The 19,231-nt window shown below is 36.7% G+C and overlaps 1 protein-coding gene and 1 pseudogene across 2 annotated transcripts; both read left to right on the top strand.

Annotated features, from left to right (window-relative positions):
* Window positions 1-13,539: 13,539 nt before the first annotated feature.
* LOC116121369 lies at window positions 13,540-14,589 on the top strand (annotated as a pseudogene).
* Window positions 14,590-16,569: 1,980 nt separating this feature from the next.
* Window positions 16,570-18,954, top strand: LOC116121379 (beta-1,2-xylosyltransferease XAX1-like). Of its 2 annotated transcripts, XM_031407335.1 has the most exons (5): window positions 16,570-16,740; window positions 16,831-17,087; window positions 17,637-17,990; window positions 18,097-18,123; window positions 18,216-18,954. In XM_031407335.1, the coding sequence occupies exons 2-5, from the start codon at window positions 16,958-16,960 to the stop codon at window positions 18,896-18,898; spliced, it is 1,194 nt and encodes a 397-aa protein (XP_031263195.1). In that variant the 5' UTR covers window positions 16,570-16,740; window positions 16,831-16,957; the 3' UTR covers window positions 18,899-18,954. The 2 variants fall into 2 exon arrangements, with proteins under 2 accessions (XP_031263195.1, XP_031263194.1); XM_031407334.1 differs by having other exon boundaries at window positions 17,637-18,954.
* Window positions 18,955-19,231: the final 277 nt, after the last annotated feature.

Raw genomic sequence — 19,231 nt, 5'->3', positions numbered from 1 at the left:
TATGAATTTTATTGCTTTATTTTTCTTGGAAAACAAAATTGTCCAATCCTTTTACCCAAAAACACTTTATTGTACCCTTAAGAGAATTCGGTCCTAGTGCAAAACAAAGAACGGGAAGAGTGTACGAATGAGCAAAAGAATAGTTTGGGGGTTGAGAGAAGAAAAATGATGAAGCGGCCAAAAGAATAGTTTGAGGGTTGAGAGAAAAGAATAAAAACAAAAGAGGTAGTCACCTCAATTCAATTCAATTGTGATTGTTTTGTTTAAAAAAAAAAAAAAGAAAATTCTGCCTAGTTTAAGGGTATACCGGCTGGAAACCAGAACCCGCCTTAAAAACTGCCTAGCAGTACTTGGCGACCTCAGATTTGGTTTAACAACGCCACGTACACCTTAACAAGAATTACACACCCCACCCCCCCCCCCCCCCCCCCCCCGCCACATTTATGGTATCCAAAAATAAGAAAGATACGCGTTTGAGGGCTGTGAATTAGTGGATATGTCGATTGGTGGTTGAGAAGAAGTGGGGTTCGATGTGATTTTAGTTTTGCTTTAGGACAACCGAGTTTTCTTACTTTGTTATTCCTATTCTTTTTATTGGAACCCACTACCCGAGCCTAATGTTATAAGCTTTTAAAGACCTTTTGATTCTTATCTTTGTCTAGTCTTCATTAGTGGAGAGTAGTTCGATATTTAGGCTTATGGAGTCCGTCACCATTTGATAAACTTTACAATTTTTGCATAAAATAATCCGGGAAGTTGGAATGTGGATTGAAGTGGGGATCACCTACTTGGTGGACCGATTGAGGAAGACAGTCGATGTAGCTTATAACTTCTTGGAGTGTTGAACATTTCCTGATAATAATTTTTCAACAACTTTTGAGACGTGTGCAATTTCTAGGCAATTCTTTGTAGAGTTGAGTCTTGTTGGTTTTTGTTTTTGTTTTTTTTTTCAGTTTTGTTGTGTGTGTTTTGTGTTTTTGTTTATTGTTTGTTGTCTTTGTCTTCGTTAGTTTTGTACTGTATGCTCGGGGACGAGCATATCTTTAGTTTGGGGGTATTTGATAATCCGTCGATTATACAGTTTTCATTAGACATTTTTGTCGGATTTCAGGTACTTTCTAGTGCATTTTGATCTGAATTATTGCTTAATTCTTTACTTTTCGTGTTTCAGGTTAAAATGGACATTTTGAGCAAATAAGGACAAAATTAGAAATTTTTGACTCAAAAGTTAGCGGATCTCAAAAGTTAGGAGAGTTCTGAAACAGGATAAAGCACGATGAAGCTTATTCCCAAGGGAGAGTACCGAGAATCGAAGAATCAAGCGAATAAGCAAGCAGAGTGGCAGTTCTGTAATTTCAGAACTTTTCAAGAAGCTTCGCCCCGACGAAGAAGGCCAGCAACGAGCATGTCTGCTTCTCTCTTTGCCGCGGCAAAGAATTCTTCTTCGCCGTGGCGACGGTCATTATTTTCAGTTTTGTTAAATGCACAGTTTTACTTGGTGCGCGTTTTTGCTGGATAATTTGGGTGAGGTATAAAAGAAAAACTTAGTCTTTTGTCCAGGAGTCTTCGTTTTTAGGTTAAAGAGCTTTTACATTTTCTTTGGATGAGTTTTTGAGCGATTTTGATTGTAACAAGGGTGAAGATTCGATTCTAACTAAGGGATTCATTTTTTGGGGAGATTTCTTATCTTTTATCTCAGTTTCATTATGTTGAACTTGATTATTTTCGTTTTTCGTTTTTGTATTGTTGATTTAGCTATGAACTAACCTATTTTGGGTTAGGGTTTTGATTGTAGTTTGGATTTTTAATGGGTTAAGTGTTTGATTGTTTTATTTTCATATGAGTATGATTTGGTTGTGTGTTTACTCTGAGTTTTAATGCTTTATGTGATGAACATGATGAGATTGAGAAATAAATCATGTTAGGCTTCTTGGGTAATCACCATTATAGTATTGGATGCTAGAGATAGATTCAAGAATTAATGAAATCATTGTAGGATTCTTTTGCTTAATGAGTTTGGAATTGTTAACCTTCAAATTGTTGGGTGCGGAAGGTTAATAAGGATGAATAGGAAAACATAGCCCGAGAGGGTATGTTTAACACCTTAGTGAGTTCGATTTACAACCATTGCGTATGAATGTGAATGTTGTGTAATTTCTAGGTTTAACCCATAAAATCCAAATGAAGTCAAAACCCTACCCATTTTACTTGAATTGATTATCCGTATTTTCATATTGCATTCTTAATTAAATTTTAGTTTAAAATTTATTGTTAAGTTTAATTAGAATTAGCTCCCATCAATCCAAAGAAGTCGATTGCTTCAACTTGATAACATTAGGAAACTTAGTGCTTAGCTACAATCCTCCTGGGAACGATACTCTACTCATCATTTTATTACTTGTGCGATTAGTATACTTGCTACATATTGCATGTTGTAGGAAACACGCATCAATGGTGGTGTCTGTGGAATTTTGAGAGTAAAAGTGTTTGAAGCTTTAAAGGAAGATTTGAGGAGAAAATGAACTTTTCTATTGATTGAGACTTGAAACAAAATACGGTTGACTTCTCTTTAAATATGCAGAGAAGTTTCAGTCGAACCTTACAAAAACAGAGAAGAAAGAAAACTCGTCAAAATGACACAGTTTTGTTAACACTTAAACTGCAGACTAAAAAGACAGTGTTTTAGTCTTGGCACAAGTTTATCTTACTAACAGCCCCCCTCAAGTTGAACTACTTTGTAGCTTCAGCTTGCGAATTCAGCTTGTAGCTAACATTTTGCTCAGGCTAAACAATCTTGGAGCTCAAATTCTGTTGCTTATAAATTCTACTATGAAACTCAAAATTTGTCAAAGAATCTGTAAACGAGTTTGCTGCAACATAAAATCTTCTTCTTTTGAATCATCTTAAACTACTGTACAAATGACTTGTAAAAAAAAAAAATGCCAACAACTTCAGAATTGATCACACGAAATCCACATACTCACTATGTGAGTCTGAGTTCCTTTGCTCTTTCTTTGGTCTTTTCCCCCTGCCTACTTTCTTCGGATCGTTCTGACGATGCTTATTCTTTTCTTTTTGATATAACCTCGTCTCAAGGGCCGCCTGCATAGCAATCAATCGTCGTTGGCGCTTCCTACTCCTTCGGCTAACACGAGTGCTCCATTCTCCTTGAATATATCTTTCCGTACGAATTAGCTCCTACTTCTCCTCCTTCTCCTTTAGGATAGGATCGTCGTTGGTCCTTTTTCCATAACCTCCCCCCTTGTCCTCCTCCTCCCAGAAGGGAGGATTTGGACACGTTCTGGATCTCCTGGGAAGACTTCCCGAGGTTACTCTGAACGTCATCCTCGAGCTTTGCGTAGCGCTCTGCTCGGACCAGGAGCAGGAGGTCTTCAAGGGTCTCTGGTCAAGAATCGACCAGAGACTGGTAGAGCTTGGACTCTACGGGTAGCCCTTTCTTGTAGGCTACCACTGCTGACTGCTCGTTGCAGTTGTCAACCTGAAGGACTGAAGCTCAGAATCGCTTAGTGGAATCCCGAATGGATTCTGTGACGCTCTTCTTCAGGTTGAAGAGGTAGTCAAGATCCTTGATCTGCCTCCGGTTACAAGAGTACTGAGCTAGGAAGAGTGGGCTTTTCCAAAGAATTACTGCTGCTTTCCCACTCCCTTTGATTATCATATACCAAAAAGTCTCTTCCACTTTCCTACCAAATCTCTCTTTATTCTGGCACATCAATGAAGGGATCGAAGAGATTATGGCAGATCATGTTCACCAAGAAATGACCCGAAATTGGATCTTGGTCTATTTGAGATTCTTCTGAGTTATTTAATTTGAGATTCTTCTGAGTTATTTAAGCAATTTTATATATTGTTATTCTAAATTCTTTTATTGTCTTTCTTTTCGACCTTGTACCCGTGTACACGGAACAGAATCTCTGTTCAAACAAAAACGACAAGCAAACCCGAAAACGAAAGGGTCACCTTCTCTAGCAAGCAAGTAGACTTTTCTCTGAGCCCCAGGGTAGCAAAGCTAGCTCTTCGTATCATTGGCATTGGGCAGGTGAACTTGGCTACACAACAACTCTGACTCTAGCAGAGGAGCTAGTTCCACACCAATCTGCTTAGCCTATATAAGATAATATATAAACTTAGCGTACCTACAATCGCTGGCACGGACGGAGCAGGGAATAGCGATCCAAAATACAACACAACTCATGAATATCTATCTTTAAAACGAGAATCATGAATATCCTACGAAAAAGAATATTTCGCATTGTGATTCTATCCGCTGTACTCCTTCCCTTTTTTCTTCTTTATCTGGAAATGGGCTGGATTCACCATTTTGTTCGAATGATTGAAAAGCTCATGGGCTTAGATCACGATATTTTTTTCTTCCTCATTCTGATTTTGGTTTTCGTATTATGGATCTTGGTTCGTGCTTTATGGCATTTCCACTTTAAAAAAAATCCAATCGCGAAAAAAATGAGTCCCACTTTCTTTTTTGTTTTTATTATTTTATTGATTCTTTTTATGGTAGTGTGTGGCCACTCCACTCTAGCGTACTGTGACGCTAGAGGAAATTCTCCCGCCTTTGGTGGTTCACCACCTGGCGGAAAACGATCTTCCCCAAGAGGGACCTGGTCGGATTGATGAAATCCTGCCGGAAGTTCCGCGGCTAAACCAACCTTTAATACCCGATGAGGTTCGTAGGGTGCAACTTCAGCGCCGCTTAAGTNAAAAAAAAAAAAAAAAAAAAAAAAAAAAAAAAAAAAAAACCAACAACTTTAGAGTAGAAACATCTCACTGATCCATCACAAAATGCCATCAGAATTAATCTCTACTTCACTGCTTTTGCTACCAGTAGCTATAACATACCAAAGAACCACTATTATAACCAGTAGCTACAACACAACAACTAACCAACACATAATGCCATAATGCATCAATCACTGTTATACTGCTTTAGACAGTAGTATCTTCATCACAACAATTAACCAACAACTTCAATGTCAGCATGAACAAATCACTACTTCACTACTTCAGCCACATAATGCCATAATGCATCAATCACTGCTATACTGCTTTGGACAGCAGTATCTTCATCACAACAATTAACCAACACACAATGTCAGCATGAACAAATCACTACTTCACTACTTAAGCCACATAATGCCATAATGCATCAATTTTTAGACAACAGTAGCTTCATCACTACTTCATTTAACCAACATTTTACTGCAGTAGATTTATCAATCAGATTTAACAGTCAGTTTTGCCTTTAGTTCTTCAAATTGAGCAGCAGGAAGGGGCTTAGTGAGTATGTCAACAATTTGCAACTTAGAAGGTACATATTGAACAGCAACCTTATGAGCCAATACTTGTTCACGAATATAGTGAGTGTTAATTTCTATGTGTTTGGTACGTGTATGAAAGACCGGATTCGAGGCCAAGGCTCCAACACTCACATTGTCACACCATATAACTGGAGTTTTGTTGAAAGACAGTCCTAATTCAGTAAACACACTGTTTAGCCAAGCAATTTTAGTGGATGTGTGTGCGAGTGCCCTATACTCGGCTTTAGTAGAGGAAAGAGCCACCACTTTTTGTTTTATAGAGCTCCATTGGATTAAGTTGGGACCTAGGAACACACAATACCCACTAGTTGACCTTCTATTTTCTATATTACTTCCCCAATCAGCATTAGCATAATATTCAATTTGAAGAGAGACAGCAGGATTGATTTTCAGCCTATGGTCTTTAGTACCCTGAATATATCGCAGGACTCTTTTGTAAGCTTGCCAATGAAGGGTAGTAGGAGCTTGTAAGAATTGACTTAACTTATTAACTGTAAAGCTCAAATCTGGTCTAGTTAAAGTTAAGTACTGTAAAGCTCCTATAGTACTCCTAAACAGGCTGGGATTAGAAAACAGTTCACTATCTCCTGAAAATAGTCTTACACTAGTAGCCGTAGGAGTAGCACATGCATTGGCTTTTAACATATTTGTCTTGGCAAGCAAATCAGTAGAATATTTGGATTGTTTTAAATGTAAACTAGTGGCTATCCTTGTTGCTTCCAGTCCTGAAAAATAATGGATTGAACCAAGTGTTTTGAGTGCAAATTGGTCATTAAGCTCCTGCACTAATTGTTTTATATAGGACAAATCTGAACCGATTAACAATATGTCATCAACATAAACCAAAATGTAAACAACTTGACCATTTTGATGCAGGATAAACAGGCTTGAATCTGATACAGAATTAACGAAACCTTTCTACAGAAGAGCTTGTTTAAACTTGTCAAACCAGGCCCTTGGAGCCTACTTAAGTCCATAAAGAGCTTTGTTTAACTTGCAAACTGAAGTGGGTTGTGTGGCATCTTCAAAACCAAAAGGTTGAGTTATATAAACCACTTCATTTAATGTGCCATTGAGAAAAGCATTGTTTACATCCACTTGTTGGATATCCCAATTGTTTGTCACTGCCAAGGTAAGAATAATCCGTATTGTGAAAGGCTTGATCACTGGACTAAAGGTTTCAAAATAGTCAAGGCCAGGGTTTTGTTGAAAACCTTTGGCTACCAGCTTTGCTTTATACTTTTGTGGTGACCAATTGGCATTGAACTTTGTCCTAAAGACCCACTTATTCCCTACAACATTCATTTCCGAAGAAAATGGGACAAGAGACCAGGTATGGTTGGCAATTAGAGCATCATACTCTACTTGCATAGTTGACTTCCACTCATTACTAGACAAGGCTTCTTAGACAGTGCTGGGTTCAGGTATTATGGAGGCAGCAGCTAGTAACACTGTTTTGAGAAAAACAACAGATTTGCTTCTTGTAACCATAGGATGAGTGTTTATGGGAACCTCTAAAGAGCTTGGAATGTCAACAAACTTGGATAGATTTAGATCAATTTCAATGGTACATGATGGTTCAGTTTTTCTGTGAGATTTGTGTATGATTGGTTTTGTTTTGCTTTGAGAATTGTGCATGACTGATTCTATTTTTTGAGAACTGTATAAGGCTGATTCAGTATTGTGAAAATTGTGTAGAGTTGTTGAATGATTAGGAAGTTGTTAAGTCTACTGTGATAGTACCAGACAGTGTATTTGATGGTGGAGATGCACTGGATGATGGTACAGGCAGTGTATTTGATGGTGGAAATGCACTGGATGATGGTGATTGATGAATTACAAGAGTAGTCGATGGAGAGAAGAGTAAATCCTTACCACTTGTTGGAGGAGAATCATTTGAAGGACAGGCTACTCCAGGAGGCTCAGAGCTAGCTGAGCTGGAGGGATTATGGATAGAAATGAAGGGGAAAAATGTAGGTGTAGTAGAAGGGGACTCAGGTGAAGAAAACTAGATAGATTTAACAGTGTTGAAACCAGAAGAAAAAGGAAATTCATGCTCATTAAACCTAACACTAGGAGTGATAAAGATTCGACCATCTGAGCTAAGACTTTGTAACCCTTATGCATCAAACTATATCCAACAAAAACATACTTACTTGAATGGAAACTAAACTTATGTTTATTAAAAACTCTTAGGAAAGGAAAACAAGCACAACCAAAGACCTTCAACGTATCATACACAGGAGGAAATTTAAACAGTAACTGATAAGGAGATGTATGTTGCAGTACATCAGTAGGCATTCTATTTATTAAGTAGATTGCAGTCTTAAAAGAAAGCCACCAGAAATTTAAAGGCATAGAGGCATGGGCTAATAGTGTTAAACCTGTTTCTACAACATGCCTATGCTTTCTTTCACTTCTTCCATTTTGTTGATGTACATAGGCATAAGAATATCTAAACTGAATTCCTTCACTAGTTAGATATGGCAATAATCCCTTATATTCACCTCCTTGATCAGATTGAATACACTTAAGCTTATAACCAAATTGTCTTTCGACTAAATGATGAAATTTGATGAATATAGACCTAATCTCAGCCTTAGTTCTAAGGAGAAATAGCCAAGTATACCTACTAAAGTCATCTAAGAATTGCACATAGTATCGAAAACCTTCAGTTGAGGCAATAGGTGCAAGACCCCATATGTCACTATGGATGAGTTCAAGAGGAACATTAGCTCTAGAATGTGATTTGGGAAAGCTAGTGTGATGCATCTTTCCTAGCTGACAAGCATTATAGAACTCAACAGGATGTAAGTTCAACTTTTGTAGGGAATGATGCATGATTTGATTGTAAACCTTACTATGGGGATGACCTAGTCTTTGATGTCAAATCAATGAATTAATATTAGTGTTTTTAGTAACAAGTGCTTCAGCATGAGAAGATGAGCTATCTAAAGACACTTAACTAATATTTTGTAGAATAATAGGAGCAGAATTAAGCAAAACAACATCAGAAAATGCAGCATCAGATAGATTATTCATATGGTATGTTTTATCAGATAAATCATGTTGCTGACATGCATTAGAATTATTAATCTTAAACTTTCAACAGGTACTAAGATATTTGAAACTGAAACTGGAGCTTTATTTTTATTGCAAGAAGATTTAACACAAGCAATGTCATTATTATATATGGTATTGACATCAAACATTATAGATTTTGACTTCTCTAACATTGTTGACTCTAAAGGTTCTTCTACTGAATGCTGAATCTGTTTAGACAATGCACAATTAACAGAAGGTAAATGTGGAAGTTTGACTTGTGAGGAAAGTGAGTGTTGAATGGACATACTAGAAGGTGGCATCAGCCAATATAACCCTTCTTTAAGATCTCCTTGGAGTAACACAGTCCTGGAAATTTTGTCCTTCACAACACAGTAATTAGAATTAAACTCAACAACCACATTATTATCCTTAGTTAATTTTGAAATGCTTAGTAAGTTCTTGGTGATTTTAGGCACACACAGGATATTTTTAATGTACAAACATTTGGACTGTAATACACTAGGTAATGAAGAAAAACCAGTGTGAGAAATGTTTAAGAACTCACCATTTCCTACTTGCAATTGATCTGTACCTTCGTATGGTTTGCTGGCATTCAACTGAGCTGGATCAGAGGCAATGTGGTCTGTTGCACCTGAATCCATGTACCAGATAGGATTAGTAGGTGTTGCTAAGTTTGCAAGGGAAGTTGACATATTTGGGAAGTGTTGTGGAGGCATATTTGGGTATTGTTATGTAGTCATAGCAAGAAACTATTGGGATTGCACAGCAATGTGTGCTTGTGAGCTTGGTGGGGACTGCTGAATTGCAGCAAAATGAGCTTGTGATCCAAACAGCATCTATTGACTTGGGAGCCCAATAGGACCAGCTGATATTTGCTGACTTGGAAGACCAATAGGACCAGAGTATCTAGAGCTTCCATAAGAATCAGAATTAAACTGACCAGACTGTCCAGAGTGTCCTGAACGTCTATAGGAACTAGGATTAAATTGTGAAGATGCATACTGATAAGAACTTGGCCTTGCAAATTGGGAATTTCCAGTTTGATAGTTTCCATTGCTAAATTGTGACTGAGACGGAAACACTCCTGATTGAAATCCTCCAGAATAGGTTGAGTCATATCTGTGGTAACATTGGATTGCAGTATGTCCTGGTTTACCACACACTTGACATATAGGTCTACCTCTATTGTTGAACCTACCTCTACCTTTACCTCTACCAAAATTATTGAACATAGCGGGGCTGTAGGCATTCCAGGACATATCAGTTTGACCACTTGGCTGCTGTACTGAAGCATTTTGAGAATTGAATTGAGGTATTGAGTTTACAGGGACAGGATAAGTGGAGTGTGGTTTTTGACTCTGTAAACTATGCAGAGCATTCAATGTAGAGCCATTAAACACTGGAGCATTCTCATGTTTCACAGTTGATGTTAGCTGATTTCCAATAGTTGTAGTAGGTATGTTGGCTGAGCTGTTTGAGAAGTCCAAAGTATTAAATTTTTCCAGCCTTATTTCATATTTTTGCAGCAAAAAGTTTGCTTCTTGCAAAGAGACAAAATCCACTTTAGACTCAATTCGTGAGGTTAAATTCACAACAGTCGCATCATACTCAGGGCCAAGACCATCTAGGACATATTGAAGAAGATCCTCATCTGATATGGACTGTCCACTAGCAGATAAACTGTTCACAATCTCCTTCATTTTCTTGAAGTAACTATTTATGCTTAAGTCCTTCTTATGAGTATTTTGCAATAAGTTCTTTAAATGCAAAGCTCTAACCTTAGAATCTATTTCAAATTCATTCTCTAATACAAACCATATTTCACTTGAATAATGACATTTAGAGACATGACCAAACATACTTTCTGAAATTGAAGCTAACAGCCAACTAACCAAGAATTTATCAGTACGTTTCCAAACAACATACGCTGGATTAATTTCTTCTGTAACTACATTTTCTTTGTCTATAGTTTCACCAACAGTTCCAGAATTATCTTTCTTAACACAAATAAGCGGTGGAGGACAAGGAACAGTACCTATCAAGTGATCTTCCAATGCATGAGCACCCACGGCAAATAGGACTTGCGATCTCCAGAATCGATAGTTGTCGATAGTGAGCTTAGGGTTAATTACTTGTAGGTTGGATAAGAACACAGTCGAAGCAAAGTTACTGGAATTGCTAAAGTTATTCAGCATCTTGTTGGTGTTAATGGACTTAGAAGGATTGATTTCAGCCATTGACGTTTGTCAAAGCTCTGATACCATGTGGAATTTTGAGAGTAAACGTGTTTGAAGCTTTAAAGGAAGATTTGAGGAGAAAATGAACTTTTCTATTGATTGAGACTTGAAACAAAATACGGTTGACTTCTCTTTAAATATACAGAGAAGTTTCAGCTGACCCTTAAAAAAACAGAGAAGAAAGAAAACTGGTCAAAAGGACACAGTTTTGTTAACACTTAAACTGCAGACTAAAACGACAGTGTTTTAGTCTTGGCACAAGGTTATCTTACTAACAGTGTCTAGGTGAATTTCTGGCAAAGAAATCGACTGGAAATCCGACTTGAAGAGTCGGCCATGCGAATGGAGGTGGTGGTGGGAAATGGTGAGTGATGACGACAAATGGAGGTGATGGGGATTCTGTGGGTGGTGTCGGAAGTGATTTTGATTTTTGAGATCGGCCGAAAAATGGCAAAAACCTGTCGATTCTGACGTTGCTAACGTGCACCATCTCCTATTAACGTGCGTCGTTCTTCTCCAACAGTCACTGCTTGGTGACCATTTTGCCCTCATTAATAATGGATTTTTGACCATTTTGTCCTTCCTGACAACAAAAATTACTAATAAAATTATGTTTTGGATACTGAAATGGTATTTAAAACGTGGGTGGGTATGAATTTGTTAATGGGCTATTTTTTGCGTGGGAACACGTCGTTAACTCCTTATTTAAATAAGTTGTGTCAACTTTTGAATATTAACATTAAATAAATCGTGTTAGGTTGACTTTCAAGCCTTTTTTTTTTCCCAATTAAAACAATTAAAAAGCGACCTGCTAACTTGTTTTATCACTGATATTGTCAATAGAGGTTGTTGTTGCTGCTTTCAGTATACCTCAGGGAACTAGTGGTATTTCTATGAAGTTCAAGGGAGGAATTTTATATATATACTTTTGACTACTTTGAACGAGGATTAGCAAATCACATGCCTCCTTCTTGTTCATCAATCACAATCACCACAGATGATAAATGATATATCATATTCGTCTAGGTTGTCCATGCTACCTGCATGTTTCTCGTTTACAAATCTCAACCATCCATCTGTCAAAGTATCATCTGTAATTTATTCTTTTGGAGACTATTTATTCCTTCAACTATCCATATTCCATTCTACCTAACACTCAAAAACAAGAAGAGAATACAGAACCCAGTGGGCTAACAAAAACTATATTGGCCCAAAAAGACAAAATGGTTTGTGATATTCTTCATTTACAAAAGTACATTGATAACCAATTAGGAGCGCACATTAGTCAACAAAAAATTTATGCAGATGGACTCTTACAATTGGTTGTCTTGAATAGCTTAATTTAAAAACTGCGAATGTTGCCTACTTTAGCACCAGATCGATGAAGGTATCCACATATATTCCCTTTTCTTTTCAGGGCTGTCAGAACTGACTCCGGCTAATCCCAACTCAAACCTTTCTCTGTCTGCAATAAATCTTAGGGATTTAATGCTGTCTGCTCTGAGGAGTTACTTTTAAATTCTTCTCTCAATATTCCTTCATACAAGAGGTATACATTCTTTCTCCCATGCATAGATCTATACTTATTATTTCAAAAGAATTAATGAATATTGTTTTTGAAAGTTTCTCATATCTCTTTTCCTTCTTCTTCCAGGAAATCCTCAAATCAGCAAGAAAGTGGTTAATTACGCTTCAAATTGAGTGTCAAACGCTAGTGTTTATGCACATACGTGGAAGCCGCATTACCAGCAGAAAACCAGTAGGTCAGATTAAGTATTATCGATGAAGAAGCAATGTTTGTCGAAAGTGACTGCATTCCTCGCCTTTTTTGCGTTCCTCTTCATGTACCAGAGTTGTCTTTCAACCATATTAAATTTAAAAGCATTGCATTCAGCCAGAGTTGATCAAGGTATGTGTTTTAAAGCGTGTTCTTGTTTATTGGATATGATCATGCTATGCAGTTATTTACAAATTGTCAATACCGGAAAATTTAGGTCAAATATGCATATCTTGCCGGAAAATTCATTTCCCAGTTGGCATTACTTGGTGTCCGAGATATGTCTGAATATTTTAGTAGTTAAGTGTCTCATTGGTTCTCAAGGATTAATAACATATATGTATAATGCAAGAGTACTTTTATTATAGAGTTACTTATGTATACACGTTTCTATGCATTGAGACAGCTGGCACACCGACCACAGATTTCTACATCTCACCACATTTGGTGTATTTAACATGTCGATCACATATCCCTACATTGCACCACGTTTTTGTATTTAATACAATAGTCCTAGGTTAATAACTTTCTCTCATAATCTCGAGCAATTGTATAATCTCGAGCAGTTGTCATTAGTTAGCTCGCAAATGGGCAGACATGACCTGTACAAGCGGGCGGAATCATTTTGCAATCTGATCAATGACGAGTTGTTACATAAAAGATTGTGAGATTGGATTGGAGATGTAGTATTACTCTTTTAATATATATATTAAAGGGTTTGACTAACCGAACCACTAGATAACCATTAAATTAAAAATCTTAATATGTCTTTATATATTTGTCGAGATTCTAAATCAATCTACAAGAGTATTGAAATTCTAAATCTACCCCAAGCACTATAATATAAGGTGCCATATGTTACATTTTTTCAGTAACCTTTCATCATATTTATTATGGTATTAAACTTCTATGGTTGCAGATAAAAGGATTTGGAACTTAAATCAACAAGCAATTGGACACCTTTGCAATCCCCCAAAGAGAGGCAAATTAGCTGCGATCGTCTCATCACTCCTATGATTTATGCGCAATCAACGGCTCCTACTATTCTCCACCATAACCTCTACTTTCTTTCTTGTGGTCCCTCCACCTCATCCCCGCCTTCCTTTGCGAAAAAATTAGACCTTACCCTCGAAAATGGGAGAATTTCACGATGAAGAAAATCAAGGAGTTGACCATAACCCGACTCCACAAACCCCAAGATGTGGAGTACAACATAATGTTCCGGCTTTAGTATTCAGTGCAGGGGGGTACAACGGAAACTTTTGGCATGATTTCAATGACGGGTTAATTCCTCTCTTTATCACCGTCAACTCAGTCTTTCCAGATCAAGATTTTGTTCTTGTCATCAGGAAGCTCGTGATACGTGGGTTACCAAGTACGCTGATTTATTACAAACGTTTAGTAAACACGTATCATAAACCTGAATAATGACAACGCCACCATTGTTTTACTTCTGCCGCTTTGGGCCTAATCACATGGATTTATGTCCATAAACCCTGCGTTGATGCCAACTTCAAAAACTTTCACCCATTTTCGTGCTTCCTGGACAAAGCCTATGGCCTCGACCAACGAAACTACCCCTCCAAGCACAAATCTCCGGCGGCTCGGCCACGGTTGGGTTGGCGAGTCGCAAGGGTAGTCTTGGACGTGTTATTTTGAATCAGGCAGAAGTAAACGTGTAGCGGAAGAAGTAGGGTTTGATGTAATTGTATTTAAGCCAACTCCGAGAACCCCATTGCAGGAAGTTACGCAGTTGTAAATTCAAGCCATGTAATGGTTGGGGTACACGGTGCAGCGCTTACAATTCATTATTCTCCGGCCGGGTTCAGTGTTGGTGCAGGTGGTGCCGTTGGGCTTGAAGGGTTGGGGGAGATGTGCTTCGGGAAATCGGCTAGGGCTATGGGGTTAGAGTACATGGAATATAAGATCAATGCAGAGGAGAGTAGCTTAGTGGAAAAGTATGATAAGAATGAGTTGTTGATAAGGGATCCAACGCTTTTCGAGGAAGAATTGGTCGGACGCTATTATGACCATATATTTGAAGGAACAAAACGTTAAATTTGAATTGTTTAGATTTAAGGAATATTTAAAGCAAGTGTATAAGAAGGCGAAGCGATTCATGGACAAGGAGGGATAAAAATCAATCAAAATTATAGCGATTCTTGTAATAATGATATTGTAATTGTTATCTTTTTTACTTCATCATCAAATTATATTTGTTAAAGCACTTCCAGTGAATTATTTAGAGAGACTTTATGATTTCTTTTTTTTAGAGTAAAGGACTTTTTCTCACCCAAGGTTGGCTTAATGATACTTTTCAGTCAAAAAAAGTTTTAAATACATTTTTCTTATAAAGTTAATATTTCGTTATATCCAAAGTTGATTTCGGAGGCAAAAATTTTCCTGTCACCACATTTAAACCATTGGTCTCCTTTCTACAAAACCTCTCTCACTCTAGCACCTAATTTTTTGCCGATGCTAGCGATTGCAAAACCAAGGTTTCCTATTATTAACTTATTTTCAATTGATTCCAATAGCGTATTCAATCGGTCACCACTATTCGATTCATTGGCCTCTACTCTAAAAATCCCCTTTACTGGCTCCTGGTAACTCGCAGAACGCCGACTGAGAAAGTGAAGGTATTTCGGTATAAAGAATATAATCCTTGGGTCAGAAAGTGGTATTTAAAACTTTTGGGTGGAAAAGATCATTAAGGCAAACCTTGGGTGCGAAAAATTATCCTTGATTGTGGGCCTTGCGGGTCTATCTCTGAATTAATGAATCACCAGGACTTCCAAAATTACATGCCAAGGCATTAATTATAACAACATTTTCAGTAAAGAGTGTTAAGAGTTAAGATTTATGTTTTGAATGAAAATTTTTATTATTATTGAGAAACTTCCTTTGATTCCAAAAATGCGAGTACAGAGATTTTACAAATTACACAAAAATTAAAGAATGTTATCCTACAAAAAATATTATTGTTGTGTGATTTTTCCATCGAGCTTGGTGAGTTGTGAGGTATTAGATCGACCTAGAATCTGTCCGCCTCTATCGATTATTTGACCCAGCATAAGCTCATTGACATATAGCTCGACCCAGCATAAGCTAGTTGCGAACAACCTTAATGATCATTCAATCAATTCCCAAATAACTTCAGATTCTAGATATTACAAGAATGACCATATTAACAACAATCTTTAAGCAATCACAGTGTCCAATCGCGAGAATATTGGAATTACAGTTCATATCAATTGTAATTCCTTTATTTTCGCTTTTTCCTTTATACAAATCTTATATATAAACCCTCTCGAATGATGAAAAAAGGGTTAGAAATTTTCCACATAATACTTATTATAAGCTCTCATAGTAAATACAAGAACAGTGGACGTAGGCATTAGAGGTTCCCTTGTTGAACCACTTTAAAAATTTTATTGTCTTTTACTTTATTGCATTCATCATTCATCCATCGCTGATTATTCGTAATCACGTCCACATCCGTTCCGGTTTCACCAAGGTTAATCGGATCTTTCTGGTTGGTATGAATTTTCGTATCAACAATTATGAAACTGTTGCTATTTTTTATATCTTATATTTTAAGCTTACACAAAAAAAAAAAAAAAAAAAAAAAAAAAAAGCTGTAGATCTTATCTATAATACAACCAAAAAATAATTTATTCCAAGATTAAAATTTTCAAATTTTCCAATCATAACATATGTTCTACGGCATATAACATGTTATGACAGATATTAAGGATATAATAAATAATATAATTAGAAACCGTCAATAAATTGTATGAACCGGCTATCTACACCTAAAAACCTACTTTTCAACTCCTATTTTTTAGTAAATTAATTATTAGAATCTAAAAAAGTTTGATTTTTTACTTTAAAATATTTTCTTAATTTTTAAAACAACATCAATATATGGTTTATTGTTTAATTAAATATAAAATATAATAAAAAAATTGTTGAAACTTGAAAGTTGATTACAAAATTCACTTATAAAATTTAGTGGCGTTTGGATCTAACAAAACGGGCGTATAAAATATAGTTTACAAATAGCAAATACCTCATTCATGGAGACTAACAGTTGGCGTGTCTCTGATAGTTTTTAAAAGCTGTAAATGTTTGACCGAATGGTTAAGGGTTTCAATCATCTCCATTTCTTCTTGCAAGCCATCAGAGCTGACCAACACTTGTCACAACTCTCTCTTTCAATATGTCTTCATTCATCTACAGCTTTGCCCAGATCGATAAATTTTAAAGGCTGTCTATTCATCTATCAATTTTCATTATAGAAGAGGTACTCCCCTTCTATAATATATGAATACTTGTTTTTTTTATTTTTTATTTTTATTTTTTTATCTCAGTTTAATTTTCTTCTTCTTTATAGGAAGATTAACTCTCTAATCAGTAAGAAAGTTTGAAACTGTCTGCCAAACGCTGGATTTCATGTTCGTGGAAGACGCATGACCTGTGAAGTGAAGATTCATCATTATAAATTTATACAGTAGAATCCGATGAAGAAGCAAAATTTGACGACAGTGAGTATATGCTTCGTCTTTTTTGTGTTCTTCTTCATGTTCCAGAGCAAGTACGTTTCTCTCGTATCGAATTCAAAGGTGTCACGCTCAACGATAATCGATCAAGGTATGCGTTACAAACTTATCTTTTCCGTGTTTATCGAATTACATGTGCTGTCTCCATTCCCCACGTTGTTAATTTCTCACAACCCAAGAAGTACTTGATCAGTTTCTCACTCCTTACGTTATAAAATCTTTTGTTCTTTATTGAACATGAACATGGCTTTATTAATTAGTAAACGTGCTTCCCTGTAGTGATTACTTCGTGTTTGAGAATTTAGAATTACCTGAATATTTTAGTGGTTTGAGATCAATCTGATGAATCTTAAATATCAACTGCGATTTCAAGGATGAATATAATATGTAGATCGCTACAATTCAACACTTTTTGGAATAATATTTTATTAAAGCTTCTAGTAATTTGTGTACATGTCAGGATTAATAATTAATTGTTATAATATAGTGTTTGAATTCAATTGGCTAATTGCACCGGCAAATAATTTATTTGGATTTAAAATATTACAGTTTATTTTACTTGAGATTCTAAATCCTACCATGATTATCAGGTTGATGTATAATATTACCGAGCGCTTATAAAATATTCCTGTGATTTCAGGTAAAAAGGATTTGGTATCTAAATCAACAAAGAACTGGGTGTTGGATCACCATTCTCCACCACCTTTACACTCCCCGCGAGGAAGGCTAATTACTTGCGACCGATCTCATCAATATTATGATTTATGCTCAATCAACGGTCCTACCGTTCTCGACCCTGCAACCTCTACTTTCTTCCTTCAGGGTCCCTCTACCATGACCTTCCCATCAATGTTTAAGGAAAAGATTAGGCCATACCCTCGGAAATTTGAGAATTTTGTAATGAAGGGAATCAAGGAGCTGACCATAACCTCAGCCCCACAAAGGCCAAAATGTGAAATTCAACACAATGTTCCAGCTCTAGTATTCAGCGCAGGTGGGTATACCGGAAACTTTTGGCATGAATTCAATGACGGGTTTATTCCCCTCTTTATCACCATCAGTTCAGTCTTTCCTGATCAAGATTTTGTTCTTGTTATCAGCAAAGCTCGTCATTGGTGGGTTAACAAGTATGCAGAGTTGTTACAAGCTTTTAGTAAGCAACCTATAATATATCTTGATAATGACACCGTCGCTCATTGTTTTACTTCTGCCACTGTAGGCCTTATTTCACATGGATTTATGAATATAGACCCTGCATTAATTCCAAATTCAAGAACGTTCATTCATTTCCGTGCTTTCTTAGAAAAAGCCTATGGTTCCCATGGTCAAATCCATCCCTCCAAGAACAATTCTCCGTTGGTTCGGCCACGGCTCGTGTTGGTGAGTCGTAGAGATAGCCTTGGACGTGTCATAAATAATGAGGCTAAAGCTAAACTTGTCTTGGAAAAAATAGGTTTTGATGTGATTGTGTTTGAGCCAAATCCCGGCACTCCATTGAACGAAGCTTATGCGATTATAAATTCAAGTCACGCGATGGTTGGGGTACATGGTGCAGCACTTACACATTCATTGTTTCTCCGGCCGGGTTCGGTGTTCGTGCAGGTGGTGCCACTAGGGCTCGACTGGGTGGCGCAGGTGTGTTTTGCGAAGTCAGCTAGGGCTATGAGATTCGAGTATATGGAATATAAGATCAAAGCAGAAGAGAGTAGCTTGGTAGAAAAGTATAATAAGAATGATTTACTGATAAAGGACCCAGTTGCATTTCGAGGGAAGAATTGGTCAGAGGATATTATGAACATATATTTGAAGGAACAGAACGTCAATTTTGATTTGGTTAGATTTGGAGAATATTTTAAACAAGTGTATAAGAAGGCCAAGCAATTTATGGACAAGGAGAGATAGTTTTATGTGAAAATTTGTTCTTAGACAATAAAAAAAATGATAAATTTTTGGATGAATTTATACTTGTGACATATTTGTAGATCTGTAATTTCATTATTATTCAATTGCAGAGCATTAATTTGTATATGGACGTTGATTGTTGTGGTCCAGTCCCAGAATGAATCTCACCCAGATTTGCTAAATTGCTTGCAATTAATTAAGGCATTTCTTGGACTATTAAATATTGTATAATCTTGTAGTTAAATGTAGATTAAATGTGATATGTAATTAGTTAGAGTTAGTTTAAGTGAACTGTAGTTAATTGATCTATGGTTAAGACTAAAGTTACTGAAG

Source organism: Pistacia vera, unplaced genomic scaffold (genome assembly GCF_008641045.1).
Source record: "Pistacia vera cultivar Batoury unplaced genomic scaffold, PisVer_v2 Contig976, whole genome shotgun sequence".
Lineage (NCBI taxonomy): Eukaryota > Viridiplantae > Streptophyta > Magnoliopsida > Sapindales > Anacardiaceae > Pistacia > Pistacia vera.
This window is presented reverse-complemented; position numbering and strand designations above follow the sequence as displayed.

Coding starts and splice junctions, on each gene's coding strand:
- LOC116121379 (XM_031407334.1), top strand. CDS start 16,958: ATGAAGAAGCAAAATTTGACGACAGTGAGTATATGCTTCGTCTTTTTT. Junction 17,088..17,636: donor CTCAACGATAATCGATCAAG/GTATGCGTTACA, acceptor CTGTGATTTCAG/GTAAAAAGGATTTGGTATCT.